The 26,291-nt window shown below is 35.5% G+C and overlaps 1 protein-coding gene across 1 annotated transcript in view; it reads left to right on the plus strand.

Annotated features, from left to right (window-relative positions):
* Cylc1 (cylicin 1) overlaps positions 1-26,291 on the plus strand; it is a 98,753-nt gene that overhangs the window by 47,219 nt on the left and 25,243 nt on the right. The window contains exons 3-5 of the mRNA XM_023723780.1: positions 21,480-21,520; positions 24,120-24,238; positions 25,357-26,266. Coding sequence (XP_023579548.1) covers positions 21,480-21,520; positions 24,120-24,238; positions 25,357-26,266 — 1,070 coding nt within the window. The remainder of the gene's footprint in view (positions 1-21,479; positions 21,521-24,119; positions 24,239-25,356; positions 26,267-26,291) is intronic.

Raw genomic sequence — 26,291 nt, forward strand, 5'->3', positions numbered from 1 at the left:
TCCAAGCATGACCCTACTGTAAAACATTTCTATCTTCAGTGCAGTTGCTTAGTTCACAGGTATCAGCATATATAGTTAGTCAGGGTAAGACTATTACCAATCAATTGCTAATGTAAAAAACCTGCTCAATATTCTTAGGATAATTTCCTACACCATCTTGTGAATATAAATATATGGCTTTGCCCCTGTCATGTTTCCTAGCTTTTCTCCTTGCCCTCCATTCTTTGCATAATCCTTAAATACTCACTTTCCATTTAATGGTGTTATACCTCTCTTTTTATTTCTTTCTTGGAGTTCTTACGGTTAGGAGACTATACAATATTTACACAAGTGAGTGTGGTTTATTTCAATAATGGGTATATATACAAGTGTCATCCACTTAAATATAAAGGCTTTGAGTTTATCATTTATTCATCCATTCTTCAGGTGATGGGCATTTTAGCTTTTTCCAAGATTTGCTTATCAAAAGTTGTGCTGCTATAAACATAGGTACACATATATCTCTATGATGATATGACATTTTCAGTTCCTCTGGGACAATTCCCAATAGAGAGATAACTGATTTGAAAGGGATTTCCAGTCCAAGTTTTTTAAGGAGTCTTCACACTGAGTTCCACTATGGTTAAGCCAATCTACATTCTCAGCAGCAGTGGAAAAATGTTCCTTTTTCCCCACAGCCTCTCCAACATTTGTTGTTGGTTGATTTCTTTATGATAGCCATTTTTTCTGGGGTGATATGGCATCTCAGTTTTGTTTTAATCTGCATTTCATGGATGGTTAGTGATGTGGAGCATTTTTCATGTATTTATTAGATTCTAGAATTTCTTCCTCTGAGAAGTATGTGTTCATCTCTGATGCCCATTTCTGGATTGGGACTTTAAATTTTGGATTCCTAATGATTTTTAGTTCTTTATAAGTCCTATTGAAAAGACTTTCATCTGAGCTCTAATTAATTAAGATTTTTTCAACTTTCTGGGTTGTCTTTTCTCTCTGTAATTTATTTTGATGTGCAAACACTTCTCAATAAGAGGAGGTCCAAGTTGTTTATTCTTTTGTTTATTACCATGTGATTTGAGTTTTGTTCATGAACTCTTTGACTACCCCTATGTCTTCAAGAGTTCCTCCTACTTTCTCCTCCAGGAGACTTAATGCTTCAATTGTAATGTTTAGATTTTTATTCCATTTTCACTTTAGTTTAATGCATGGTTATAGAGCTGAGTTGTTTTAGTTTTCAGCATGTAAAGAGCCAGCTTTTCCAGTACCATTGACAAAGAGGCTCTCTTCCTTCCAGTAAGCATGTTTGGTATATTTCTCAAAGAAAAGGTAGCTGAGTGTGTTCGTAGTTGCTTCTGCAACTTCTAATCTATTCCATTGATAATCATCCCTATGTTTTGCCAATACCATGATGATTTTATCACGGTAAATATGTATATCAATTTTGGGAGTATGGCCATCTTCACTCTGTTTATTCTTCCTACAAGGAGGCAGGGAATTATTTTGATTTTCTGAAATCCTCTATGATGTCTTTTTTCAGAGTACTGCAATTTTCATTGAATAGACCTTTGACCTTTGTTTTTAGATTGTTTCCTAAGTGTTTCATTTTCTGTAGTGCTATTGTATTTTTTCACTGATTTCCCTCTCAGAGAGATTGTAATCTATGTAGAGGAATGCTATTGACTTTAGGTTTTTAACTTTGTATCCTGATATTCTATTGCAATTTTGCATTAATTCTTGTAGATTCTTGGTGGAGTTTTTTAGGTCTTCCAAAAAGTGTATCATGTCATCTGCTAATAATGGTAGTTTAACTTCTTCTTTACCTATTCTTATTCCTTTTATTTCTCTCTTCTCTAATGGCTATTGACGATATTTCCAGAATTACATTGAATAGGAGTGATGATAGATGATATCATTGTCTTCTACCAGATCTGAAATTAAAAGATTTCAGTTTTTCCACATTTAGAATTATGTTAGATGTTGGGTTCTCATAGATGGCTTTTATCAGGTTGAGAAAGAGGCCTTCTATTCCAACATGTTGTAGGACTTTGAACATGAATGAGTGTTGGACTTTGTTAAAAGCCTTTGCTGCATCAATTGACATGATCAAATGGTTTTTAGATTTGGTTCAACTTATATAGTGTATTACATTTATAAATTTGCATATAGTGAACCCTTGTTGCTCCCCTAAGATGAATCCTGCATCCTCATTACGTATAATATTTTTGATGATTTGCTAGGATTTTATTGATGACTTTTGAATCTATGTTCATATGGAAGATTGACCTGTAGATCTCTTTTTTAGTTGCATCTTTCTTTGGTGGTGTTATCAGTATACTAATAGACTCAAGAAATGATTTTGTAAAGTTTATTTCTTTTACAATTTCTTGATGAGTTTGAGAAGTTTAGGATTATATCTTCTGTAAATTTCTTGTAAAATTTAGCGCAAATCCAACAATACCTGGACTTTTCTTAAAAATTTGTAGGATTTTTATTACATTTCGTATTTCATTGGCTATTATTTGCACATTGAGAGTTTTTCTATCTTCTTGATTCAGTTTTGGCAATTTTTACCTCTCTAGGACTCTCCATTTCTTCAGTGTCTTCTATTCTGTGAGAGTAAAGATTCTCAAAGTAGCTATTGATGACTTTCTGAATTTCCACTGTGCTTGTGATAGCTTCATTTTTTCATTCCTTATTGCTTGTATTTGAGTTTTTCCTTTCTTCATTTTGATTAGGTTGGCTAGTGGCTTATCAATTATTTTAAATTTTCAAATATGCAGCTTTTTGATTTGTTAATTCTTTGAATGGTTTTCTTCACCTCAATGGAATTAATTTATACTCTAATCTTTATAATTTACTCCTGGCTTTGTGATTTGTGTTTGGGTTGCTCTTCCTTTTGCTGGATCCTGTACTATCATTTTCCATCCTTTGACTTTCAGCCTATGAGTTTATGAGTTAAGTGTCTTTCTTGGATAAGCATATTGTTGGATTTTGCTTCCTGATCCACTGTGCGAGTAGTTTTTTTTTTCTTTAATTTGTTAATTATTTCGGTTTGTATTGATGGTTATAATTACTATGTATTGATTTAAAATTGAGAGGTTATTTACCTGTTGTTATTTACCCGCTGTTCTCCTGTGTTTAATACTTTTCCCTATTTCTTCAGTTCTATCCACGCTCATTCACATAATTCTAGTAATTTTGGTCCTTCTCTAGAGTATCTTTGAGTAGTCTGTGTAGGGTTGGTTTTGTCATCATGGAATTCTTTAGTTGTTCTTGGTCATGGAAGTATTTCACTTCTCCAGCTAACATGAAAGTTAGTTTTGCAGGGTATACTATTCTGGGTTGCAATTGTTTTCATAGAGTTTTTGAAGTACTCTGTTCCATGGTCTTTTTGACATCATAGTTTATGAAGAGAAAATTACCATTATTCTGATGGGTTTTTCTTTAAATGTGATATGTTTTTCTCTAGCTGATTTTAGTATATTTTTCTTGTTCTGAATATCTGGCATCTTGACTGTTACATGTTTGGTGTTTTTTTAGTTGTGTTGATCTTATTTGGAGTTCTACGTGCTTTGGTTTCCTGAATGTCATATATTTTCTCCAGATTTGGGAAGTATTCTGCTCTTATTTCTGCCTATATACCTTTAAATTATATGTCTTTTTTGAGAAGTAAATTGTTTATTGAATACACATAAAGGATGATACACAGCTTCAAACTCTTATAACACTGTATCTGGTACCATTATTCAATTTATTGCGTTTTATTTTTTCCAATAATTTTATTGAGAAACAAATAGCTATGAGACAGTTTCAAATCAAATTGGTAGGAGAGTTTCAATAATTAACACATTGCGTACATTGATCCCAGGGGTTAATTGCCGTACAAAATGCACACATGATATCTTAACTACAAACACCATTAGAACAAATCACTCTATTCTTTAACAGAATGTAACTATATCTATCCTAACCACTTTGAATACACAGATACAAAATGGATATTCATCTGTATACCCTTTTTTGTTAAGTTCCATTATTTGAATATTATAGGTGTGTAAACTCATCAAAATATTCTAAAAGTGTCCAGTAGCCCATGAAAGCATTGGGTCTTCTGTTTAACTGGCAATTTCACAAAATGTTGACCTGAGTCCCCCACAGCTCATCATAACAGCATGGCTTTCCTTCCTATATTTTATCTTCATACTTCTCTACTGGATGGTTAAGACCAATTTAAAGCAGGACCTATGCAACAAGAGTTGTAGCTTTTGTGTCTGATAAGGTCAGTGAAATCCCCTCAAGATTTATCCCGAGATCCTGTAACTCAGAATGTTTGTCAGTGTCAGCCATACGGATGCGTCACGGCCATTGCTTCGCCAATGTGTTCTCTGTGAGAGCCTGAGAGAATGTTTTCTCTCCATGTGACTCTCCTGAGGCACACTCAACTTCATTGATCACTGTCCTTTTTGGCATCATAATCTACTTGAGCAGAAAATTTGGGACACTGCCGAGGTACATGACATTACAGTACAAGTTCTCATATGTCCTGAGTCTTAATTGACCTTGGAAGGCTAGGGCCAAAATGTTGGCTTTCCATGTAGCCCTCCTTTTTATCTAACTTTTGTGTGCAAACTTAGGGTGTTAACCATCCAGAAGACAAGCTTATTGTTATTACCATACAACTTAGGTTGTTAAGCCTAACCTCAATATCTGTCTGCATATCAAACATCTTAGGCATACTATGGAACGGGTATTTTTCCTCAAGTATTGATATGTTGAACTATAAATCCCTACAGAATATGAAAAAAACATGTGAAAATTAGAATATATTTTAAAAATAGTCATAAAGAATTATATACTTCTTAAGTTTACACATAAGTCCAAAAATCTCAACATGAACAACCTTGAAGCAGGACAGTCCCACAATATTCCTTTAACTCTCTTTTGGTTTCATTCACCACCCCCTTATTTTTAAACAACCATCTACCTAAGAGACTTCATAGCAGCAACTGGCATGTCATAACAAGCAGCCCATATTCAGAAGACCAGAACGACAGGCACTCCAAGCATGAAACTACTATTACAGATTACCATCTGCAGCACAGTAGCTTAGTTCACAGGTATCAGTACATATAGTTAGTCATGGTGAGAATCTTTCCAATTACCTGCTAGATTAAAAAAATCTTCTGAAGATTCTCAGGATAATTTTCTTGCCCATCTTCTACATATAACTGTATGTCTTGACATTGTCATGTTTCCTAACAGTTCTCATTTCTCTCTCTTTAATAGTTAGTCCATGAGACCCTGCTTCACTTTTACTTGTATTATACCTTTCTATTTGTATTTCTTCATTTGGATTCTTATACTAAGAAAATTATATGATATTATCACACGTGTGTCTGTTTTATTTCAATTATGAGTATATGTGCAACTGGCATCCACTTCAATACAAAGGTTTCGAGTTTATAATTATTAATAGCTGAATAATACGCAATTGTGTAAAAATACCACATCTTTTTCAACCATTCCTCAGGAGATGGGCATTTCCGTTGTTTCCTAGACTTGGCTATCACAAATTGTGCTGCTGTAAACATAGGCACACATATATCACTATGATGTTATGCTTTCAGATCCTCTGGGAAAATTCCCAGTAGAGGAATAGCTGCTTTAAATTGGATTTCCTGTCCAATTTTTCTAAAGAGCCTCCATACTGATTTCCATAATGGTTGCACCAGTCTACATTCCCACCAACAGTGGAGAAGGGTTCCTTTTACCCCACAGCCTCTCCAACATTAGTTGTTGGGAGATTTCTTTATGATAGCCATTCTTTCTGGGGTGAGATGATATCTCAGTGTTGTTCTAATTTGCATTTCGCAGATGGCTAGTGATGTGGAGCATTTTTTCATATATATATATTCTCTTTTTTAATTTCTTCCTCTGAGAAGCGTGTGTTCATCTCAGATAACCATTTCTGGATTGGGTCTTTAAATTTTGGGGCCCTAGTGTTTCTTAGTTCTTTGTAAATTCTAGATAGCAGAACTTTGTCTGAGTACTTATTTGTAATGATATTTTCCAAATTTGAGGGATGCCTTTCAGCTTTTTGGTAATTTCTTTTGATGAAAAAAAAAAAAAAAAAAAACTTCTCTGTAAGAGCAGGTCCCAGTTGTTAATTCTTTCAACTGTTTCCCATACAATTTGATTTCTGTTCCTGAAGTCTTTGCCTTCCTTTATGTCTTCAAGAATTCCTCCTACTATGTTTTCCAGGAGATTTCGTGTCTCTATTTAATGTTTGATCTTTAATCCACTTTCACTTTAGTTTAGTGCATGGTGATAGACCTGGGTCAAGTTTGAGTTTTTGCCATGTAGAGAGCCAGTTTTTCCAGCACCAATTGTTAAAGAGGCTATCTTTCTTCCAGTGAGTACATTTGTGCCCTTTTTCAAAGATAAGGTGGCTGAGTGTGTTTATAGGGGCTTCAGCGTCTTCTAATCTATTCCATTGATCCTCTGGTCTATTTTGTTTCCAGTACAGTGCTGATTTTATCACAGTAGCCCTGTAGTACAAGTTCAAGTCAGAAATTCTAATGCCTCCAGGCTTGTCTTCATTGCCCAGAATTGCCTTTGCTATTCTAGCCATTTCTGGTTCCAGAGAAATTTTAGGAATAATTTCTCTAGCTCTGTGGGGTATGTCGGTGGTAGTCTAATAGGGATTGCATTAAATCTGCACAGTAATTTTGGGAGTATAGCATTATTCACAATGTTTGTTCTTCCTATCCAGGAGCGTGGAATATCTTTCAATTTTTTGAAATCCTCTACGATCTCTTTTTTCAGAGTACTGTAATTTTCCATGAAAAGATCTCTGACTTCTTCACTTAGATTAATTCCAAGGTATTTCATTTTCCTTGGTGCTATTGTAAAAGGTATTGTTTCTATAATTTCCCTCTCAGTGTGTTTGTTGTCTGTGTACTGGAATGCTATTGAATTTTGGGTATTGACTTCATAACCTCTTCTGCTACTGAATTTCTGTAGTAATTTTAGTAGCTTTTTGGTGGAGTTTTTTGGGTCTTAAAAGTAATGTATCATGTAATCTGTAAATACAGATAATTTAACTTCTTCCTTACATATTCTTATTCCTTTTATTTATTTCCCTTGTTTAATGGCTGTAGCTAATATTTCCAGAACTATATTGAATATTAGTGGTGATAGAGGACATCCTTGTCTTTTACCATATCTAAGAGAAAAAGATTTCAGTGTTTCACCATTTAGGATTATGTTAGCGATTGTGTTTTCATGAATGGCTTTACCAGATTGAAGTACAGGCCATCTATTCCAATTTTCTGTAGCACTTTGAACATGAATGAGTGTTGGACTTTGTCAAAAGCCTTTTCTGCATCAATGGAGATGATCATGTGGTTTTTACTTTTCACTCTATTAATATAGTGTATTACATTTATAGATTTTCAAATATTGAAACATCCTTACATCCCTGGGATGAATCCTACCTGGTCATGGTGTATGATCATCTTGATGATTTGCTGTATTCTATTTGCTAGTATTTTATTGAGGATTTTGGCATCTATGTTCATGAGCGAGATAGGCCTATAGTTCTATTTCTTAGTTGCATCTTTCCCTGGTTTTGGTATTAGTATAATACTTGCTTCCAGGAATGATTTTGGGGGGATTGCTTCCTTTTCAATTTCACTCAAGTGTTTGAGGAATATAGAGACTCCATCTTCTGTAAAAATCTTGTAGAATTCAGCTGTGAATTCATCTGGACCTTCTGTTTTTTTTTGCTGGTAGTTTTTTTAATTACATCTCATATTTCATTTGCTCTTATTGGTCTATTGAGAGTGAATATATCTTGCCAATTCAGTTGTGGTAATGTGTACCTTGCTAAGAATCTGTCCATTTCTTCTGTGTCTTCTCTTCTGTGAGAGTAAAGATTCTTAAAGTAGCTATTGATAGTCTTCTGAATTTCCACTGGATCTGTGGTAAGTAATTACACCCTTTTCATTCCTTATTTCTTGTATTTGAATTTTTTCTTTCCACTTTTTGATGAGGTTAGCTAGGGACTTATCAATTTTATTTAATCTTTCAAAGAACCAGCTTAGCTTTCATAATTGTTTGAATTGTTTTCTTTGTCTCAATTGAATTAGTTTCTGCTCTAATCTTTAGGATTTCTTCCCATCTTTGGGCTCTGGGTTTGGTTTGCTCTTCCTTTTCTAATTGTTGAATGTGCAGAATTAGGGTATTTATTTGTTCCTGTTCTGTTTTCCTAATGTGCAAGTTCACAGCTATGAATTTCCCTCTGAGAACTGCCTGCATCGTACCCCATAAATTAGGATAAGTTGTCCTTGAATTTTCATTGAATTGTACATATTGTTGAATTCCTCGTTTAATTTCATCTGTGACCCATTGGTTTCTGAGTATGGTGTCATTTAATTTCCATGTATTTAAAGTTTTTTTCTGGTTTCTTTTGTCATTTATTTCCAGTTTCATTGCACTGTGGTCAGATTATGTGCATGTGATAATTTCTGTTTTCTTACATATACTGAAGCATGACCTATGGACCAGTATGTGGTGTATTTTAGAAAATGACCCATGTGCAGCTGAGAAAAACATATATGCAGCTGTGTTTGGGTGGAGCACTCTGTATATGTCCACCAAGTCCATTTGTTTCAAGATCTGATTCAGATCTGTTATTTATTGCTAGGTTTTTGTCTGGTTGACTCATCTTTTGGAGATAAGGGGGTGTTAAGGTCTCCTGTTAAAATAGTGCTATTGGGGCCAGTGAGATGGCTTAGTAGAATAAGCACTTCCCTGGCCAGCGCAAGGTCCTGAGGTAAATCCTCGGTTTTGCAAAATTAAAAAAAAAAATAAGAAAATTAAATAAATGTGGCATTCATGAAAAAAGAGACATTTAAAGAAAATAAAATAGTGCTGTTAGATATTAGATATTTCATGTCCATTAAGTTTTGCTTTATATAGTTGTGTGCTCCGTGTTTGGTGCATACATATTTATGAGTATTATCACTTTCTCTTGAATTGTTCCCCTAACCGGAATAGAATGGCCTTCTTTATTTTGCTTGACCATAGTTGGTTTGAAGTTGAGACTGTCTGACAATAGGATTCCTACCTCTGCTTTGTTCTGAGGTGCTGGGGCATGTAGTATTGTGTTTGTTCCTTTGACTTTCAGCCTATGAATGGCTTTGTGAGTTTAATATGTCTCTTCTATACAGTATATCATTGGATTTTGTTTCCTAATCCACTGTGCCAGTCTATTTCCCTTAATTGGTGAATTGAGTCCATTTACATTGATGGATAGAATTGAGATTTGTTGACTTATAGTTGACATGTTGTTTACCTGTTGTCATTTACTCCTTTTTCTCCTGTGTTTAACTGTTTGCCCTATTTAGTTTGCTTCTGATCTCATTCGTGGAGTTCTCATCATTTTGTTCCCTATCTATAACATCTTTCAGTAGCCTGTGTAGGGTTGGATTTGTCATCACGAAATTCTTTAGCTGTTCTTTTTCATGAAAGTATTTCACTTCTCCATCAAACTTGAAAGAGAGTTTTGAAGGGTATAGTTGTCTGGGCTGGAATTTGTTTTTTAGAGGACTTGAAGTACTGTTCTCAATGCTCTCCTAGCTTTCATTGTTTATGAAGAGAATTTGGCTGTATTCTGATGTGTTTTCCTTTGAATGTGATCTGTTTCTTTTCTCTAGCAGCATTCAGTAGATTATTCTTGTGCTGAATTTCTGGGATCTTGACTACTATATATCTCGGTGTGTTTTCCATTGGGTTGAGTTTACTTGGTGTTCTGTATGCTTCAGTTACATGAATGTCAGATAGTTTCCTCATATTTGGCAAGTTTTCTGCTATTAATTTTGCCCATATTTTTTGATTGTCATTTGTATTGACTCCTTCTTTCTCATTGATGCCTATTATTCTCACATTGTTCATCTTTGCATCATCTCGCAGGTGATGGATTATTCTTTCCTGCATCCTCATTGTTTTTAAGAGATCCTTTCTTACCTTTACACTAGCTGCACCAGCATCTTCAAGATCTGAAATTCTGTCCTCACTTTCACTTAAACGGTTTTGCAAGCTTGTGATTGAGATTTTAATTTCCTCTATATCTCTTTGACTCTGATTCATGCGAACTATTTCTTTCCCATATTACTCATTCAAGGAATCTGTCAATTTTTTAATCTCCTCTCTTTTTTAATCAATGTCTTCTTTAGAAGTAGTTATAAATTCTTTTACTGCAGTGTTTGTTTTCAGATTGGGTTTTCTCCCTATGTTTCTGTAGTTGCTTCTTTACTTCAGATGCTATGAGTTCTGAGAATTCTTTTTTATTTCAGAAAAGAATTGCAGTCTGAGTTCCTCTATAACTTTCTGCTGTTGCTTATTTACTATCAACGCTATTATTTCATGCATTTGAGCTGAGCTAGTGTCTTCTGCACTTGTTCTGGGTGGGCTTTGGGTTTCCCCCATATGTTTTTGCATTTGATTTTTTACTGCAGATGTTATTAATTCATGGGTTTTTTTTTTATTCGCAATCTGAGTTCCTCTCTACCTTTCTGCAGCTGATTCTTTATTTGAGAAGCCATTTACTCCTTGCTTTCAGCTGTGTGATTCCCTATTTGTTCTGTGTTAGTGTCCTCTGCATTTGTTACGGGTGGGCTTCCGTTCTAAGGTTGCATTTTGTTCCTTCTCATCATTCTGTTTAGCACCGTCTTCTGTCCTTTGTTGTAGATCTTCGTTGTAGTTATAACCTTAACAGTTACTGAATTTCAGGTGCAGATCTACAAAGTTTGGATTTATCCAGCTCTGCTTGCCTTGGGTCTGTCTGCTGTGCTCAGCTCCTTCCTCCTGCTGGCATGGGGGTGAACCTGTTGTGTCCCTCTGGCAAGATTTCCTGCTCCTGAATAGCTGGAAGTTTCTATCCTGTACACTCTCTGCAGGGATTTCAGCTGCAGGATTTACCCCAAGCCTGTATTCCAGGCCTGAGCTGAGCCTGGAGGGGCCAAGTTGGAGTAGGGGAGAGAGGCTTCTCTCCCACACACTCACCGGTCCTCGGCTAGCACTGGATCTGTGTGTTCCCATAATGCGGCAGAAATTTCTACTCTGTGTGTGGTATGTGTGTGGGAGGGTACTTCGGATTGATGGTGGGCGTCCCTAACGGGTGGAAGAGGCTTTCACTCATGCTTCACCTGCGTTGCAACCAGTAGTAGTTCCCGCTGACGCAGGGTAGCAGGAAGCTCACCCACAAGCTCACCGTGCCTGGGCTAGGACTGGGTTTTGGTTTTCCTGGAATGCGGCAGTAATTCCTACTCGGTGGGCGCTGTGGGGAGGTGCTGCGGAGTGGTGGGGTGTCCCAAGGGGGTGGAAGATTGTCTCACCCACACTGCACCTCAGCTGGGACCAGTAGTAGGTCCCGCTGGCACAGGGTAGCTGGAAGCTGTCCCATGCACTCACCGGGCCTGTGCTAGAACTGGGTCTGGGGGATCCTGGAACGCAGCAGAAATTCCTACTCAGTGGGCTGTGTGGGAGAGGTGCTGCAGAGTGGTGGGGGGCGTCCCAAGTGAGTGGAATTGGATCTCACCCACGCTGTGCCTGGGCTGCGATCGGTAGGTCCTGCTGGCGCAGGGTAGCTGGAAGCTCTCCCACACACTCACTGGGCCTGGGCTAAGTCTGCGTCTTATTTTTTTTTTTATCATTTGTATTGACTCATTCTTTCTCATTGATTTCTATTACTGATATGTTTTTCATCTTGAAGATGTTGAATTATTTTTTCCTGCCTCCTTGTTTTTAAGAGATCATTTCTTACCTTTGCACTAACTGCAATGGTTTCTTCAAGATCTGAAGCTCTCTTGTCACTTTCACTCATGCAGTTTTACAAACTTGTGATTGAGATTTATGTTCCTCTATATCTCTTTGACTCTGATTCATGTGATCTATTTCTATCCAATATTGCTCATTCAGGAATTTCATCATTATTATATTCTCTATTTTTTATCAGTCTCTTCTTTAGAAGCAGTTATAAATTCTTTCATAATATTTATCCTTTCTTTTTTAAATTCAGACATTATTTCTGATCTGCTTTCCTCTATACATTTCTGTAATAGTTTCTTTACTTCAGTTGCTATTAATTTAGATATTTCCAGTGTGTGATTCCCAATTTCTTCTATGCTAGTGTCTCCTGCATTTGTTTTGGGTGGGCTCAGAGCCTGAGAATGCATATTGCTCCTTCTCTTTGTCATTTTGTGTAGCACTGTTCTCTGACCTTTGGTGTAGAGCTTTAGTGCTGTTATAATCTTAGCAACTACAGAAATACATTTCTAGATTCATGAAATTTGAAGTCCTCACGATGTGTCTGGCTTGGATTACCTGCTGTGCTGAACTTTTTCCTGGTGCAGCACTTGGAAGTGAACCTGTTGTGCCCTTCTGGCAAGACATTCTGCTCCTGGATTAGCTGGATGTTTCTGGTGCCTAGCCTCTCAGCAGTGACTTTAGCTGCAGAGCTTCACACCAGGTCTGTATACCAGACCTGGCTGTGGTCTAGAAGAGTCCTGAGAGCATGGCAGAATGTCTCATTCACACTTTGGGCCTGGGCTGCATCCAGAGTGTCCGGCAGATGCAATAGAGTGGAAGCTCTCCTATGCCCATTCTGGGCCTGGGTTATAAATATTCTTTTAAAGACAAAATTTAATAATTTTTTATTTTCCCTTTACTTATGTTCATATGATACACAATATTTTTAGAACATTTTTACCATTATGCATGTTTTATCATAAATTTCTTACAAGAGACTATGAATTATACACATTGTATATAGAGTTCACATGCTCTAAACTGTTTACTAATTAATAATGTTTCACTCATGCTTCTCTTTGTCATTTTGTGTAGCACTGTTCTCTGACCTTTGGTGTAAAAAATTATAAAATATTTTTTATTTTATAATTTTATTGTACTATATTTGTATTTTTTAGAGAAGGTTCTATAGGGTTTCAGGGTCTTACTACTAGATCAGATGGAGTGATTCTCTTTTTCACAGGCTCCCAATTGCTGGAATTGCAGTTGTGCACCTCCACACCCAGGCTCAATTGCCATTTCTGTGTGCCCTGGGGACGGGACCAACAGGGCAGCTCCAGGGATTGAACTCCTGTCCTCTGCACCTGCTTGCAAGCACTTCAATCAACTAAACTATATGACTGGCCCAATAATATTTATTAAGAATAAGGCTCAGATAATACAGCTTTCCCTATGGGAAGATATTTAACTGTGTGAAAGAATACAAAACCAAGCCAGATAAAAATAATTATTCCACTTATGCAAGTAATATTCTAGCCAGCAAAACGAATCTGAAAACTTAATGTTTTCATGTTGTGTCTCTATTAATTATTATAGTCACCAACATTCTTACAAATTTGATCTACCTACAAAATTGGGAATTTTGTGATTTGAAGAGTATACTGTGTAGTGTAATAACCTTACTGAGATATAATTTTACATGGAACTGGAAGCATTTTGTAGACATGTTTAACTTTTTTCCATAATTTTATTGATAAACAAATAGCAATGAGACAGTTTAAAATTAAATTGGTAGGACAGTTTCAATAGTTAACACATTGCATACATTCTTCCTAGTGGCTAATTGCTGTACAAGATGAGGATATGATATCCTATTTACAAACACCATTAGAACAAACCACTCTATTCACTAAGAGGATGTAACTATATATCTACCCTAACCACTTTGAATAAACAGATACAAAATGGAAGTGCATCTGTATACCCTTTTTCTGTTAAGTTCCGTTATTTGAATATTATAAGTGTGTAAACTCAGAAAAATATTTTAAAAGAGTTCAGTAGCCCATAATGCTATTGGGTCTTCTGCTTGACTGGCAATGTCAGAAATTGTTGACCTGAGTTCCCTACAGCTCAAGACAACAGCATGGCTTTACTTCTTATATATCATTTTTAAACTTTTCTGCTGGATAGTTAAGACCAAGGTAAAACAGGACCTATGCAACAAGAGTTGTAGCGTTTGGGTCTGATAAGGTGAGTGAAATCCCCTCAGGATATATCCTGAGATCCGGTACCTCAGATTGTAGAACCTTTGTCAGTGTCAGCCATGTGGATGAGTCACGGCCATTGCTTGGCCAATGTGCTCTTTGTGAAAGCATGAGAGAATGTTTTCTTTTCATGAGACTCTCCTTAGGCACACTCTACATCATCAATCACTTTCCTCTTAGGCTCCATAATCTCCTTGATCAGAAAATTTGGGACACTACTGAGTTATATGATGTTAAATTACAAGTTCTCATATGTCCTGAGTCTTAATTGACCTTAGAAGGCTAGGGTCAAAATGTTGGCTTTCCTTGCAGGCCTCCTTTTTCTCTAATTTTGGTCTGCAAACTTAGGGTGTTAACCATCCAGAAGATAAGCTTATTGTTATTACCATGCAATTTAGGCGGTTAAGCTTAACCTCACTATCTGTCTGCATATCAATCATCTTAGGTATAAAATGGAACAGATAATTTTCCTCGAGTATTGATATGTTGAACTTTAAGACCCTAGAGAATACGTTAAAAATTTAAAAATTAAAATATATTTTAAAAACAGGCATAAAAATTATATATTTCTTATGTTTACACATACGTCCAAAATTCTCACCATATACAACCTTTAAGCAGCACAGACCCACAATATTCCTTTTGTTGTCTCTTGCTTTCATTCACCACACCCTTCTTTTTGAACAACCATCTTACCAAGAGACATCATAGCAGCAACTGCCATGTCATGAAAAGCAGCCCATATTCAGAAGACCAGAATGACAGGCACTCCAAACATGAAACTACTATTACAAAATACTATCTGCAGTGCAATAGCTTAATTCACAGATATCAGTATATATAGTTAGCCAGGGTGACAATCTTTCCAATTACCTGCTAGATTCAAAAAACTTCTGAAGATTCTCAGGATAATTGCCTTGCCCATCTTCTACATATAACTGTATGGCTTGACTTATTTATGTTTCCTAGCTCTTCTAATTTCCCTCTCTTGATTACTTAGTCCTTGAGACCCTGCTTTCTTTTACTTGTATTATACCTTAATATTAGTATTTCTTCTTTTGAGTTCTTAAACTAAGGAGACTATACGATATTTACACATGTGTGTTTGGTTTATTTCACTTATGAGAATATGTTCAAGTGGCATCCACTTCAATATAAAGGCTTTGAGTTTATCATTCTTAATAGCTTAATAGCTGAATAATACTCCATTGTGTTAAAAAAAAAATCTTTTTCAACCATTCCTCAGGTGATGGGCATCTTGGTTGTTTCCAAGGTTTGGCTATCACAAATTGTGCTGCTATTAACATAGGCACACATATATCACTAGGATATGATGTTTTTAGATCCTCTGGGAAAATTCCCAGTAGAGGAATAGCTGTTTTAAATCGGATTTCGAGTCCAACTTTTCTAAGGAATCTCCAAACTGATTTCCATAAAGGTTGCACCAGTCTACATTCCCACCAGAAGTGGAAAATAGTTCCTTTTTCCCCACAGCTTCTAAAATATTTGTTGTTGGGTTATTTCGTTATGATAGCCATTCGTTCTGGGGTGAGATGATATCTCAATGTGGTTTTAATTTGCATTTTGAGGATGGCAAGTGATGTGGAGCATTTTTTCATATATTTATTCACTTCTTTAATTTCTTCTCTGAGAGTTGTGAGTGAATCTCAGATGCAGATTTCTGGATTGTTCCTTTAAATTTTTGGGTCACAGTGTTTTTTAGCTCTTTATAAATTCTAGAGAGCAGACATTTGTCTGAGTACTTATTTGTCATGATTTTTTCCAAATTTGTAGGTTGCCTTTTCAATTTGATAGTGATTTCTTTGACGTGAAAAAATTTCTCAGTAAGAGCAGGTCCCAGTTGTTAATTTTCTCAAGTGTTACCCATGCTATTTGATTTCTGTTCATGAACTCTTTGTATACGACTATGTCTTCAAGAGTTCCTCCCACTTTGTCTTCCAGCAGATTTAGTTTCTCTGCTTTAATGTTTAGATCTTTAATCCATTTTGACTTTAGTTTAGTGCATGGTGATAGACCTGGGTCAAGTTTGAGTTTTTGGCATGTAGAGAGCCATTTTTTCCAGAACCATTTGATAAAGAAGCTATCTTTCTTCCACTGAGTACGTGTGGCCCCTTTATCAAAGACAAGGTGACTGAGTGTGTTTGTACTTGCTTCATTGTTTTCTTATCTGTTCCATTGATCCTCAGGTCTATTTTGTTGCCAGTTTCATGCTGACTTTTTCACAGTTGCCTTGCAGTATAATTTCAAGTCAGGAATTGTAATGCCTCCTTCCTTCTCTTCATTACTCAGAATTGCCGTTGCTATTCGAGGTCTTTTTTAGTTCCAGATAAATTTTAGAAATGATTTCTCTAGATCTTCGAGGTATGTCGGTGGTAGTCTGATAGGGATTGCATTAAAGCTGTACAGCAATTTTGGGAGTATGACCATCTTTACAATTTTGGTTCTTCCTATCCAGGAACAAGGAATGTCCTTCCATTTTCTGAAATCCTCTACCACCTCTTTTTTAAGAGTATTGTAATTTTCCTTGAAAAGATCTTTGACTTCTTTAGTTAGGTTAATTCCAAAGTATTTCATTTTCCTCAGTGCTATTGTAAAAGGTATTGTTTCTATAATTTCCCTCTCAGTGTGTTTGTTCTCTGTGTAGAGGAATGCTATTGAGTTTTGGGTATTGACTTTATAACCTGCTATGTTACTGAATTTCTGCAAGAATTCTAGTAGCTTCTTCGTAGAGTTTCTTAGGTCTTGCAAGTAAAGTATCATGTCATCTGCAAATAAAGATAATTTAAGTTCTTCTTTGCCTATTCTTATTCTTTTTTTTTCTTTCTCTTGTCTAATGGCTGTAGCTAGTAATTCAAGAACTATATTGAAAAGGAGTGGTGATAGAGGACATCCTTGTCTTGTACCAGATCTAAGAATAAAGATTTCAGTTTTTCCCCATTTAGGATTATGTTAGCCATTGGGTTTTCATGAATGGCTTTACCAGATTGAAGTAGAGGCCATCTATTCCAATTTTCTGTAGGACTTTGAATATGAATTAGTTTTGAAATTTGTCAAAAGCTTTTTTGTATTAATGGAGATGATCATATGGATTTTATTTTTCACTCTATTTATATAGTGTATTACATTTATAGATTTTCTAATATTGAACAATCCTTGCATCCCTGGGATGAATTCTACCTGGTCATGGTGTATGATCTTCTTGATGATTTGCTGTATTCTATTTGATAGTATTTTTTAAGGATTTTGGCATCTATGTTCATGAGGGAGATTGGCTTGTAGTTCTCTTTCTTAATTGCGTTTTTCCCTGGTTTTGGTATCAGTACAATTCTTGCCTCTAGGAATGATTTTAGGAGGATTGTTTCCTTTTTAATTTCATGGAAGAGTTTGAGGAGTATAGGGATTCCATCTTCTGTAAATATCTGGTAGAATTCAGATGTGAATCCATCCGGAACTGAGGTTTTCTTTGCTGGTAGTTTTTTAATTACATCTCATATTTCATTAGCTGTTATTGGGCTACTGAGAGTGGGTATATTTTCTCAATTCAGTTGTGGTAATTTGTACCTTTCTAGGAATCTGTCCATTTTTTCTGTGTCTTCTATGCTGTGAGAGTAAAGATTCTTAGAGTAGCTAATGTAATCTCAAAGCAGCTATTGATAATCTTCTGCATTTCCACTGGGTATGTGCTAATTACGCCCTTTTCATTTCTTATTGCTTGTATTTGAATATTTTCTTTGCTCTTTTTGATGAGGTTAGCTAGGGGCTTTTTGATTTTTTTTAATCTTTCAAAGAACCAGCTTTTGCTTTCTTAATTCTTTGAATTGTTTTCTTTGTCTCAATTGAATTGATTTCTGCTCTAATCTTTAGGATTTCTTCCCAACTTTGGGCTCTGTGTTTGGTTTGCTCTTCCTTTTCTAGTTGTTGAATGTGCAGAATTAGGGTATTTATTTGTTCCTGTTTTGTTTTCCTAATGTGTGAGTTCACAGCTATGTATTTCCCTCTGAGAACTACTTGCATCGTACCCCATAAATTACGATAAGTTGTGCTTGAATCTTCATTGAATTGTAGATACTGTAGAATTTCTTGTTTAATTTCATCTGTGACCCATTGGTTGCTGAGTAGGGTGTCATTTAATTTCCATGTATTTAAGGTTTTTTTTTTCTGGTTGCTTTTGTCATTTATTTCTGGTTTCATTGCACTGTGGTCAGATAATATGCATGGGATAATTTATGTTTCCTTACATATACTTAAGCATGACCCATGAACCAGTATGTGGTCTATTTTAGAAAATGACCCATGTGCAGATGAAAAAATATGTATTCAGCTGTTTTGGGGTGGAGCAATCTGTATATGTCCACCAAATCCATCTGTTTTAAGCTCTGGTTCAGATCTGTTATTTCTTTGCTAAGTTTTTGTCCGGTGGACCTATCTTTTGGAGATAAGGGGGTGTGAAGGTCTCTTGTTAAAATAGATCTATTAGATATTAGATATTTCATGTCCATTAAGATTTGCTTTACATAGTTCGGTGCTCTAGTGTTTGGTGCATACATATTTATGAGTTTTACCACTTCCTCTTGAAGTGTTCCCCTAACCAGTATGTAGTGGCCATCTTGATTTCGCTTGATCATTGTTGGTTTGAAGTTGTGACTGTCTGAGAATAGAATTGCTATCCCTGCTTTGTTCTGAGGTGCTGGGGCATGTAGTATTGTGTTCATTCCTTTGACTTTCAGCCTGTTTATGTCTTTATGAGTTAAATGTGTCTCTTGTATACAGCATATTGTTGGATTTTGTTTCCTAATCCACTGTGGCAGTCTATTTCCCTTAATTGGTGATTTGAGTCCATTTACATTGATGGTTAGAATTGAGATGTATTGACTTACAGTTGCCATGTTATTTACCTGTTGACGTTTACTCTTTTTTCTACTGTTTTTAACTGCATGCCCTATTTAGTTGTTTGCTTCTGACCACATTCATATAGTTCTCATCATTTTGTTCCCTATCTAGAACATCTTTCAGTAGCCTGTGTAGAGTTGGTTTTGTCATCACGAAATGCTTTATCTGTTCTTTTTCATGAAAGTATTTCACTTCTCCATCAATCTCGAAAGAGAGTTTTGCAGGGTATAGTAGTCTGAGCTGGAATTTTTTTCATAGAGGATTGGAAGTACTCTGCTCCATGCTCTTCTTGCCTTCATGATTTTTGAAGAGAAGTGGGTCGTAATTCTGATGGGTTTTCCTTTGAATGTGATCTGCTCCTTTTCTCTAGTGGCTTTCAGTATATTATTTTTGTGCTGAATTTCTGGGATCTTGACTATTATATGTCTCAGTGTGTTTTTCATTGGGTTGAGGATACTTGGCATTCTGTATGCTTCGGTTACCTGAATATCAGATTGTTTCCTTATAGTATGGAAGTTTTCTGCTATTGCTTTTCCTCATATATTTTAATGTCATTTGTGTTGACTCCTTCTTTCTCATTGATGCCTATTAGTGTCGCATTGTTCATCTTTGCATCATCTTGCAGGTGATAGATTATTCTTTCCTGCATCCTTGTTTTTAAGAGATCCTTTCTTACCTTTTCACTAGCTGCACCAGCATCTTCAAGATCTGAAACTCTGTCTTCACTTTTACTTAAACTGTTTTGAAAGCTTGTGATTGAGATTATTTAATTTCCTCTATATCTCTTTGACTCTGATTCATGGAATCTATTTCTTTCCTGTATTGCTCATTCAAGGAATCCATTGTTTTTCTAATCTCCTCTATTTTTTTATCAATGTCTTCTTTAGAAGCAGTTATAAATTCTTTCACTGTAGTGTTTTTTTTTCTTTTTTCTTTTTTTTTTTAGATTGGGTTTCCTCCGTATGAGTCTGTAGTTGCTTCTTTACTTCAGAACGTATGAGTTCTCAAAATTCTTTTTTTATTTCAGAAAAGAATTGCGCTCTGATTGCCTCTGTATCTTTCTGCTGTTGCTTATTTACTATTGATGCTATTATTTCATGCATTTGAGCCGAGCTAGTGTCCTCTGCACTTGTTCTTGGTGGGCATTGGGTTTCCTCCATATTTTTCTGGATATGATTCCTTACTGCAGTAGTTATTAATTCAGCGATTTTTTTTATTTCCAATCTGAGTTCCTCTCTACCTTTCTGCAGCTGTTTCTTTATTTCAGAAGCCATTGATTTATTGCTTTCAGCTGTGTGATTCCCAATTTGTTCTGTGTTAGTGTCCTCTGCACTTGTTACGGGTGGGATTGGGTTCTGAGTTTGCATTTTGCTCCTTCTTGTCATTTTGTGTAGCACTCTCTTCTGACTTTTGTTGTACATCTTCATTGTAGTTATAAGCTTAGCATGTACTGTAGTTCAGGTGCAGATCTACAAAGTTTGGATTTATCCAGCTGTGCCTGGCTTGGGTCTGTTTGCTGTGCTCAGCTCCTTCCTGCTACTGCCCTTGTTGGTGTACCTGTTGTGCCCCTCTGGCCAGATTTTTTACTCCTGCACTAGCTGGGTGGTTCTATCCTCTACACTCTCTGCAGGGATTTCAGTTGCAAGGTTTCACCCCAGGCCTGTATGCCAGGCCTGAGTTGAGCCTGGAAAGGACAAGGTGGAGTAGCAGGGAGAGGCAGCCCTCCCACACACTCATTGGGCCTGGGCTAACACTGGGTGTGGGGATTCTAGGAACTGGGTAGAAATTCCTACTTGGAGTTCGGGGTGGAGTAGTTACTGCGGAGTGTTGGGCGGCATCCCAAGGTGGTGGAAGAGGGTCTCATCCATGCTGCACCTGGGCTGACACCAGTAATAGATCCTGCGGGTGCAGGGTAGCTGGAAGCTCTCCCACATGCTCACCAGGCCTGGTCTATGACTGTGTCTTGAGGTTCCAGGAACGCGGCAGAAATTCTTACTCGGTGGGCGGGGTCGGGGAGGTGCTTTGGAGTGCTGGGGGGCATCCCAAGTGGGTGGAAGAGGGTCTTACCCACGCTGTGCCTGGATTGGGACCTGTAATAGGTCCCGCCCACACAAGGTAGCCAGAAGCTCTCCCACACACTCACAGGACCTGGGCTAGGACTGGGTCTCCACATGTTTTACTTCTGAAGAAAAAAACAAATTAATCACTTTTATCTTGTCATTAAACATTATATTGCTTTATTTTTTAAGTTTTTTCACAAATACTTTAGTAGTGGTTAATAATCACTATAGGCCAGGGTTTCGTTTTGGTAAGAGAAGTTGGAAGATAAGTATTTATACTTAAGTATACATGTTTTTCAATATTTATGTTTGCTGCTTTTTGTCTAAGAACTTTATGCAAAAATCCTTTCATTTTTATTGTTTCTATTAAAGGATAATGCATAAGATAATGGTGTAATCCGCATTACAAATTCTTAAAGCAGTTTCTTTTTAACAGACAAGAAGTGAACATCACAGCATATGTCAACTTCATTTCAAGTAAGAATTTCCATTTTTGAAGCTCAATATTTCTTATATTTGAAATTAACTTTAGCAATCAATGACTAATACCTGTTGTAAAATATGAGAAAGTAAAAGCTGTCCTGAATTGCTGTTAAAATTAGATGTGATTATGTGAATATCAATATTTATATTATTATATATGTATTTACGCACATATGTAAAATATTTCTGTTTGATATGGTTTTGTATTAGCTCATTTAAAATAAAAATAATTATCGACTCATACTACAAATCACCTGTGCTTGTATAAATTTCCCTAGTGTTCAGAAATAATCGTTACAATTTAAATGTTTAGAAATGAAGACAGATCAAGGAAGTTAGTAAGCAGAACATTTATTGAATAACTGAAATTCTAGAAATGTTATTTTTTACATATTGAGCTGAAATAAGCCTACAATTCTGTAAATTTGCCCAATGTCTCATTTTCACTCAAATCCTTTAAACAAGTTAGTAACATTGTGGTCTAAAGTATGTATTTTGACTGTCAATCTTAATTCCACTACTCACTAGCTTTTTGATTTGGGAAAAATATTTAACCTTTGCTATTGTTTCATTTTTTAACATTTCTAAAATGAAAGTAATCACACTATCCTATTCAAAAAGTGTTTGTAAGAAATAAATGAGTCAATAAGTATAATGGAATTAGAATGTGGTCATATGTAGTAAATATTACATAAGTGTTACCAGTTGCAATATGTTTTTATATTGTTACTACTATTCTCATATAATAGTACTTCTTTAAATAACTGAATAAAGTCACCATACTTGTCATTAATTTCCCCATCTCCTGGAGAACTACACTAAAATTTGTCTTCAGTTTCTTTTTTGATACACTAGACAGTTTGGTGTTCCTGATTATTCCATTTTGTATATACTCAAGTATATGTATGTCACTCTTTAAATAGAGTTTCAAGAGCTGAAATGAATATGTGAACTTAATTTCTGTGGCTAATGATGCCATTGAACTTACCTTCACTTTTTCTTTCTTTTTTTTTTTTTTTTTTTTTTTTTTTTTTTTTCGGTACCCGGGATTGAACTCAGGACACTGCACTTGCCAGGCAGGCACTTATTCTACTGAACTATCTCTCCAGCCAATGCCACTGAATTTCAATAAATGCTAATATATACACTCAATCTTAGTTTATCAAGTGTTTCACTACTTATGCATAATATTATGCTAGTTACTATTGGGGTGGTGCATGCCTTCAATCCCAATGCTGGAGAGGCTGAAAATAGGAGGAACTCTATGAATCCAAGCTGTGTAGTGAAACCCTGTACCAAATATGTAAAAATAAAAATAAAAGTAAGTTGTATTACTGTCAATCTTAACAAAATAACATAATAAAATGAACCAAAAGCATAGAAAATAAAAAAGGCATTTGAAAAGAAACAATGAATATTTCTTTGTTTTCCATTCCTTATGTTTGATTATAGTATCTTAAAACAATGGATAAGTAACTATCTGTGAAAATGGTTTTAAAACAGAAAATAAGACAAGAAATACTATTTTAAACAGAGTTCCCTGTTATATAGTTCAATTGATTTTATATTCCCTAACTGCTATACTAATTTACTGTAAATATCAAAGAGAAAATACTATATTTTGAGTTTAATTTAAATCATGCATTTCTCTTTTTTTTCAAAGTTTTATTGATAAACAGATAGCAATGAGACAGTTTCAAATCAAATCGGAAGTACAGTTTCAACAAATAATACACTGAATATATTCTTCTTAGTGGTTAATTGCTGTACAAGAAGTGGACTTGTGATCCTATTTACAAACCCATTAGAACAAATCATTCTATTCATTAAGAGAATGCAACTATATATCTATCCTAACCACTTTGAATACACAGATACAAAATGGACATTCATCAGTATACCCCATTTTTTCTAAGTTCCGTTATTGAATATTATAGGTGTGTAAACTCAGCAAAATATTCTAAAAGAGTCCAGTAGCCCATAATAGCATTGGGTCTTCTGTTCAACTGGCAATGTCAGAAATTATTGACCTGAGTCCCCCACAGCTCAACATAACAGCATGGCTTTATTTCCTATATTTCGTCTTCATACTTTTCTACTGGATGGTTAAGACCAAGGTAAAGCAGGACCTGTGCAACAAGAGTTGTAGCTTTTTGGTCTGAGAAGGTCAGTGAAATGCCCTCAAGATTTATCTTGAGATCCTGTACCTCAGATTGTAGAACCTTTGTCAGTGCAGCCATGTGGATGAGTCACGGCCATTGCTTGGCCAATGTGCTCTCTGTGAAAGCCTGAGAGAGTGTCTTCTCCCCATGTGACTCTCCTTAGGCACACTCTACGTCATCGATCACTTTCCTCTTTGGCCCCATAATCTTCTTGATCAGAAAATTTGGGACACTACCAAGGTACATGGCGTTACAGTACAAGTTCTCATATGTCCTGGGTCTTAATTGACCTTAGAAGGTTAGGGAAAATCATGCATTTCTTTGTAAAGATTTTTTTTCCATGTAAGGATAATTAAGTGCTGATGAACGTTTAGTTATTAACTCTAAATTTTTTTTTGTTTTTTTTTTTTTTTTGGCTTATTCCATTTCAGTCAATGAACCTAGCAGAAAATCATTCAATCAAGAAAACTTTGCTTTGACATTTCCAAAACCACCAGTGCCAGGTAGAAAAGAGAGATCAAGACTTTCAAAATTCCAAACCACAGTTCCTGTAAGTGTCAATATGTTAGTTGAAATCTGTTTATAATTATAACTTTACTATTCTACATAAATTGTCTCCACTGATTTCAGACTCAAGTTTATTGGCACTGTATCACTTCTCAAGGCTAGTATTGTATAAGAAAGCTAGAGAGACTTGTGTTGCAACTTGCACTAACAATTGGAGAGTTTACCAGTTGCAAAATGATTTAAAATTTGAATCTTAAAGCAGAATTTAATATTTTGTTTTCAGGGCCTTCAAATTTTCTTCAATATGAAGTTGATAATATTCACACTAAGAGATTATATTTTTATTGCATTTATAATATAGTGTTATAGTATTAATTAGAAAAAATTAAACAGTAACATATAAGGGTCAGTCATTTGATTTGAAAATATTTTCTACAATGTTTTACTCAATACAATTATTCAAGAGGTATTCATTTCTTTACTAATTTAAGCTTTAAATTTTTCTTCTTATTCCTTTTTTATTACAGGTAAACATGTCATTTTTGTCATCTGTAGTGTATACTTGAAAGACAGAAAAGAAAGCAAAATCTTTTTTTGAGCTTACTTTTATAATGATATTTAACAAATATTTGACAATAAATTACACCACTGATACACAGAATAACAGAGGTCAAATGTGTGTTTGTTTTCATTTTATGTCCTTGTTTGTTGTTATATTTCACAATTGTGGTGCTATGTTCTGAATGTGGTGAGAGAACCTTAAAGCAGAATGAAGTAGATTAGGTTCAAAGATAAGAACTGTCATATGAATCATAATTAGAATGATAATTAAGACGATCATCTTTCAGACTAATTTGTGGAAGAATGATGTGCAAATTATTCCAATTAGAGTTCCAAAAGCCAAAAGAAATCATAAGTTGATTGAAAGGACAGTTCCTAAAATATAATGGATTATTCTGAGCCTTCTCCAATCCTTATATGAACCAAGAAATCTATAAAGTTTCCACTTAAATCATTTTATTACTGAGGTATAAATAACATACATACACACAAAAGTCTGACTTTTTTCAAATTTTAAATAATTATATGAAAAATTCTAATTTTGATAGAGATAAAATATGTCTCATTCACTAATAGTTATCATTTATCGAATATTTCCAGAAACAAGCCAATACAATGCTAGTAGAAGATCAGAAGCCAGCTCATACATGGATAAGGCATTCTTTTAAAAAAACTTTTGAAAGGCCACTCTGTTACCTAATTTTAAAACTACAGGCTCCATCCAGACATCCTTATTCTTCCCAAATTCATCCTATGGAGGCAGAAGATGTGAGCTTCAGAAGTGATGAAAAAGCAGCTTTGAAGAATTCCAAGAATAAAAACGATTCACATGCAACAAATACAGAATCCACAAAAACTGTAAACGATGAAGCACTCCAAAATGGAAATAAAGGTCATAAATTTCTTTCAAAATCATCAAATGAAAGTGAACTGATTAAGAAGTCAAAGTGCAAATTAGAAACAATTCCAGTGTTCAAAGATTCTGAGGTAATATCAAAAACATTTTCAAAATATAAGACAAACTCAAATAACTCCAAGGAGTCAGATACTGAATCCTTATGTGGAAAGAACAATATAAACAAAGATTCTAAGACAAATAATGAAAATTCTGATAGCAAATCAGAGACTTATACAACAAATAGCTCAATTGTCAATTTAATAATGTGTTTAGAGGAGTCTGTTGCTGAATCAATGGATTTTGACATATGGTTAAAGAATTACTCATGCAACAATTCAAAGCCTCCTGCAAAGAAAGACGCAAAGAAAGATGCAAAAAAAGATGCAAAGAAAGATGCTGAGGCTGGAGATCCAAAAGATGCCAAGAAAGATGCAAAGAAGGATAAAAAACCAGGAAAGAAAGATGACAAAAAGGAGGGAGAATCTACTGATGCTGAATCTGGAGACTCAAAGGATGCAAAGAAAGGTGCAAAGAAAGATGACAAGAAAGATTCAAAAAAGGATGCAGAATCTACAGATGCTGAATCTGGAGACTCAAAGGATGCAAAAAAAGGTGCAAAGAAAGATGCGAAAGGTTC

This window comes from Octodon degus, unplaced genomic scaffold, assembly GCF_000260255.1.
Source record: "Octodon degus isolate 3935 unplaced genomic scaffold, OctDeg1.0 scaffold00103, whole genome shotgun sequence".
Taxonomy (NCBI): Eukaryota; Metazoa; Chordata; class Mammalia; order Rodentia; family Octodontidae; genus Octodon; species Octodon degus.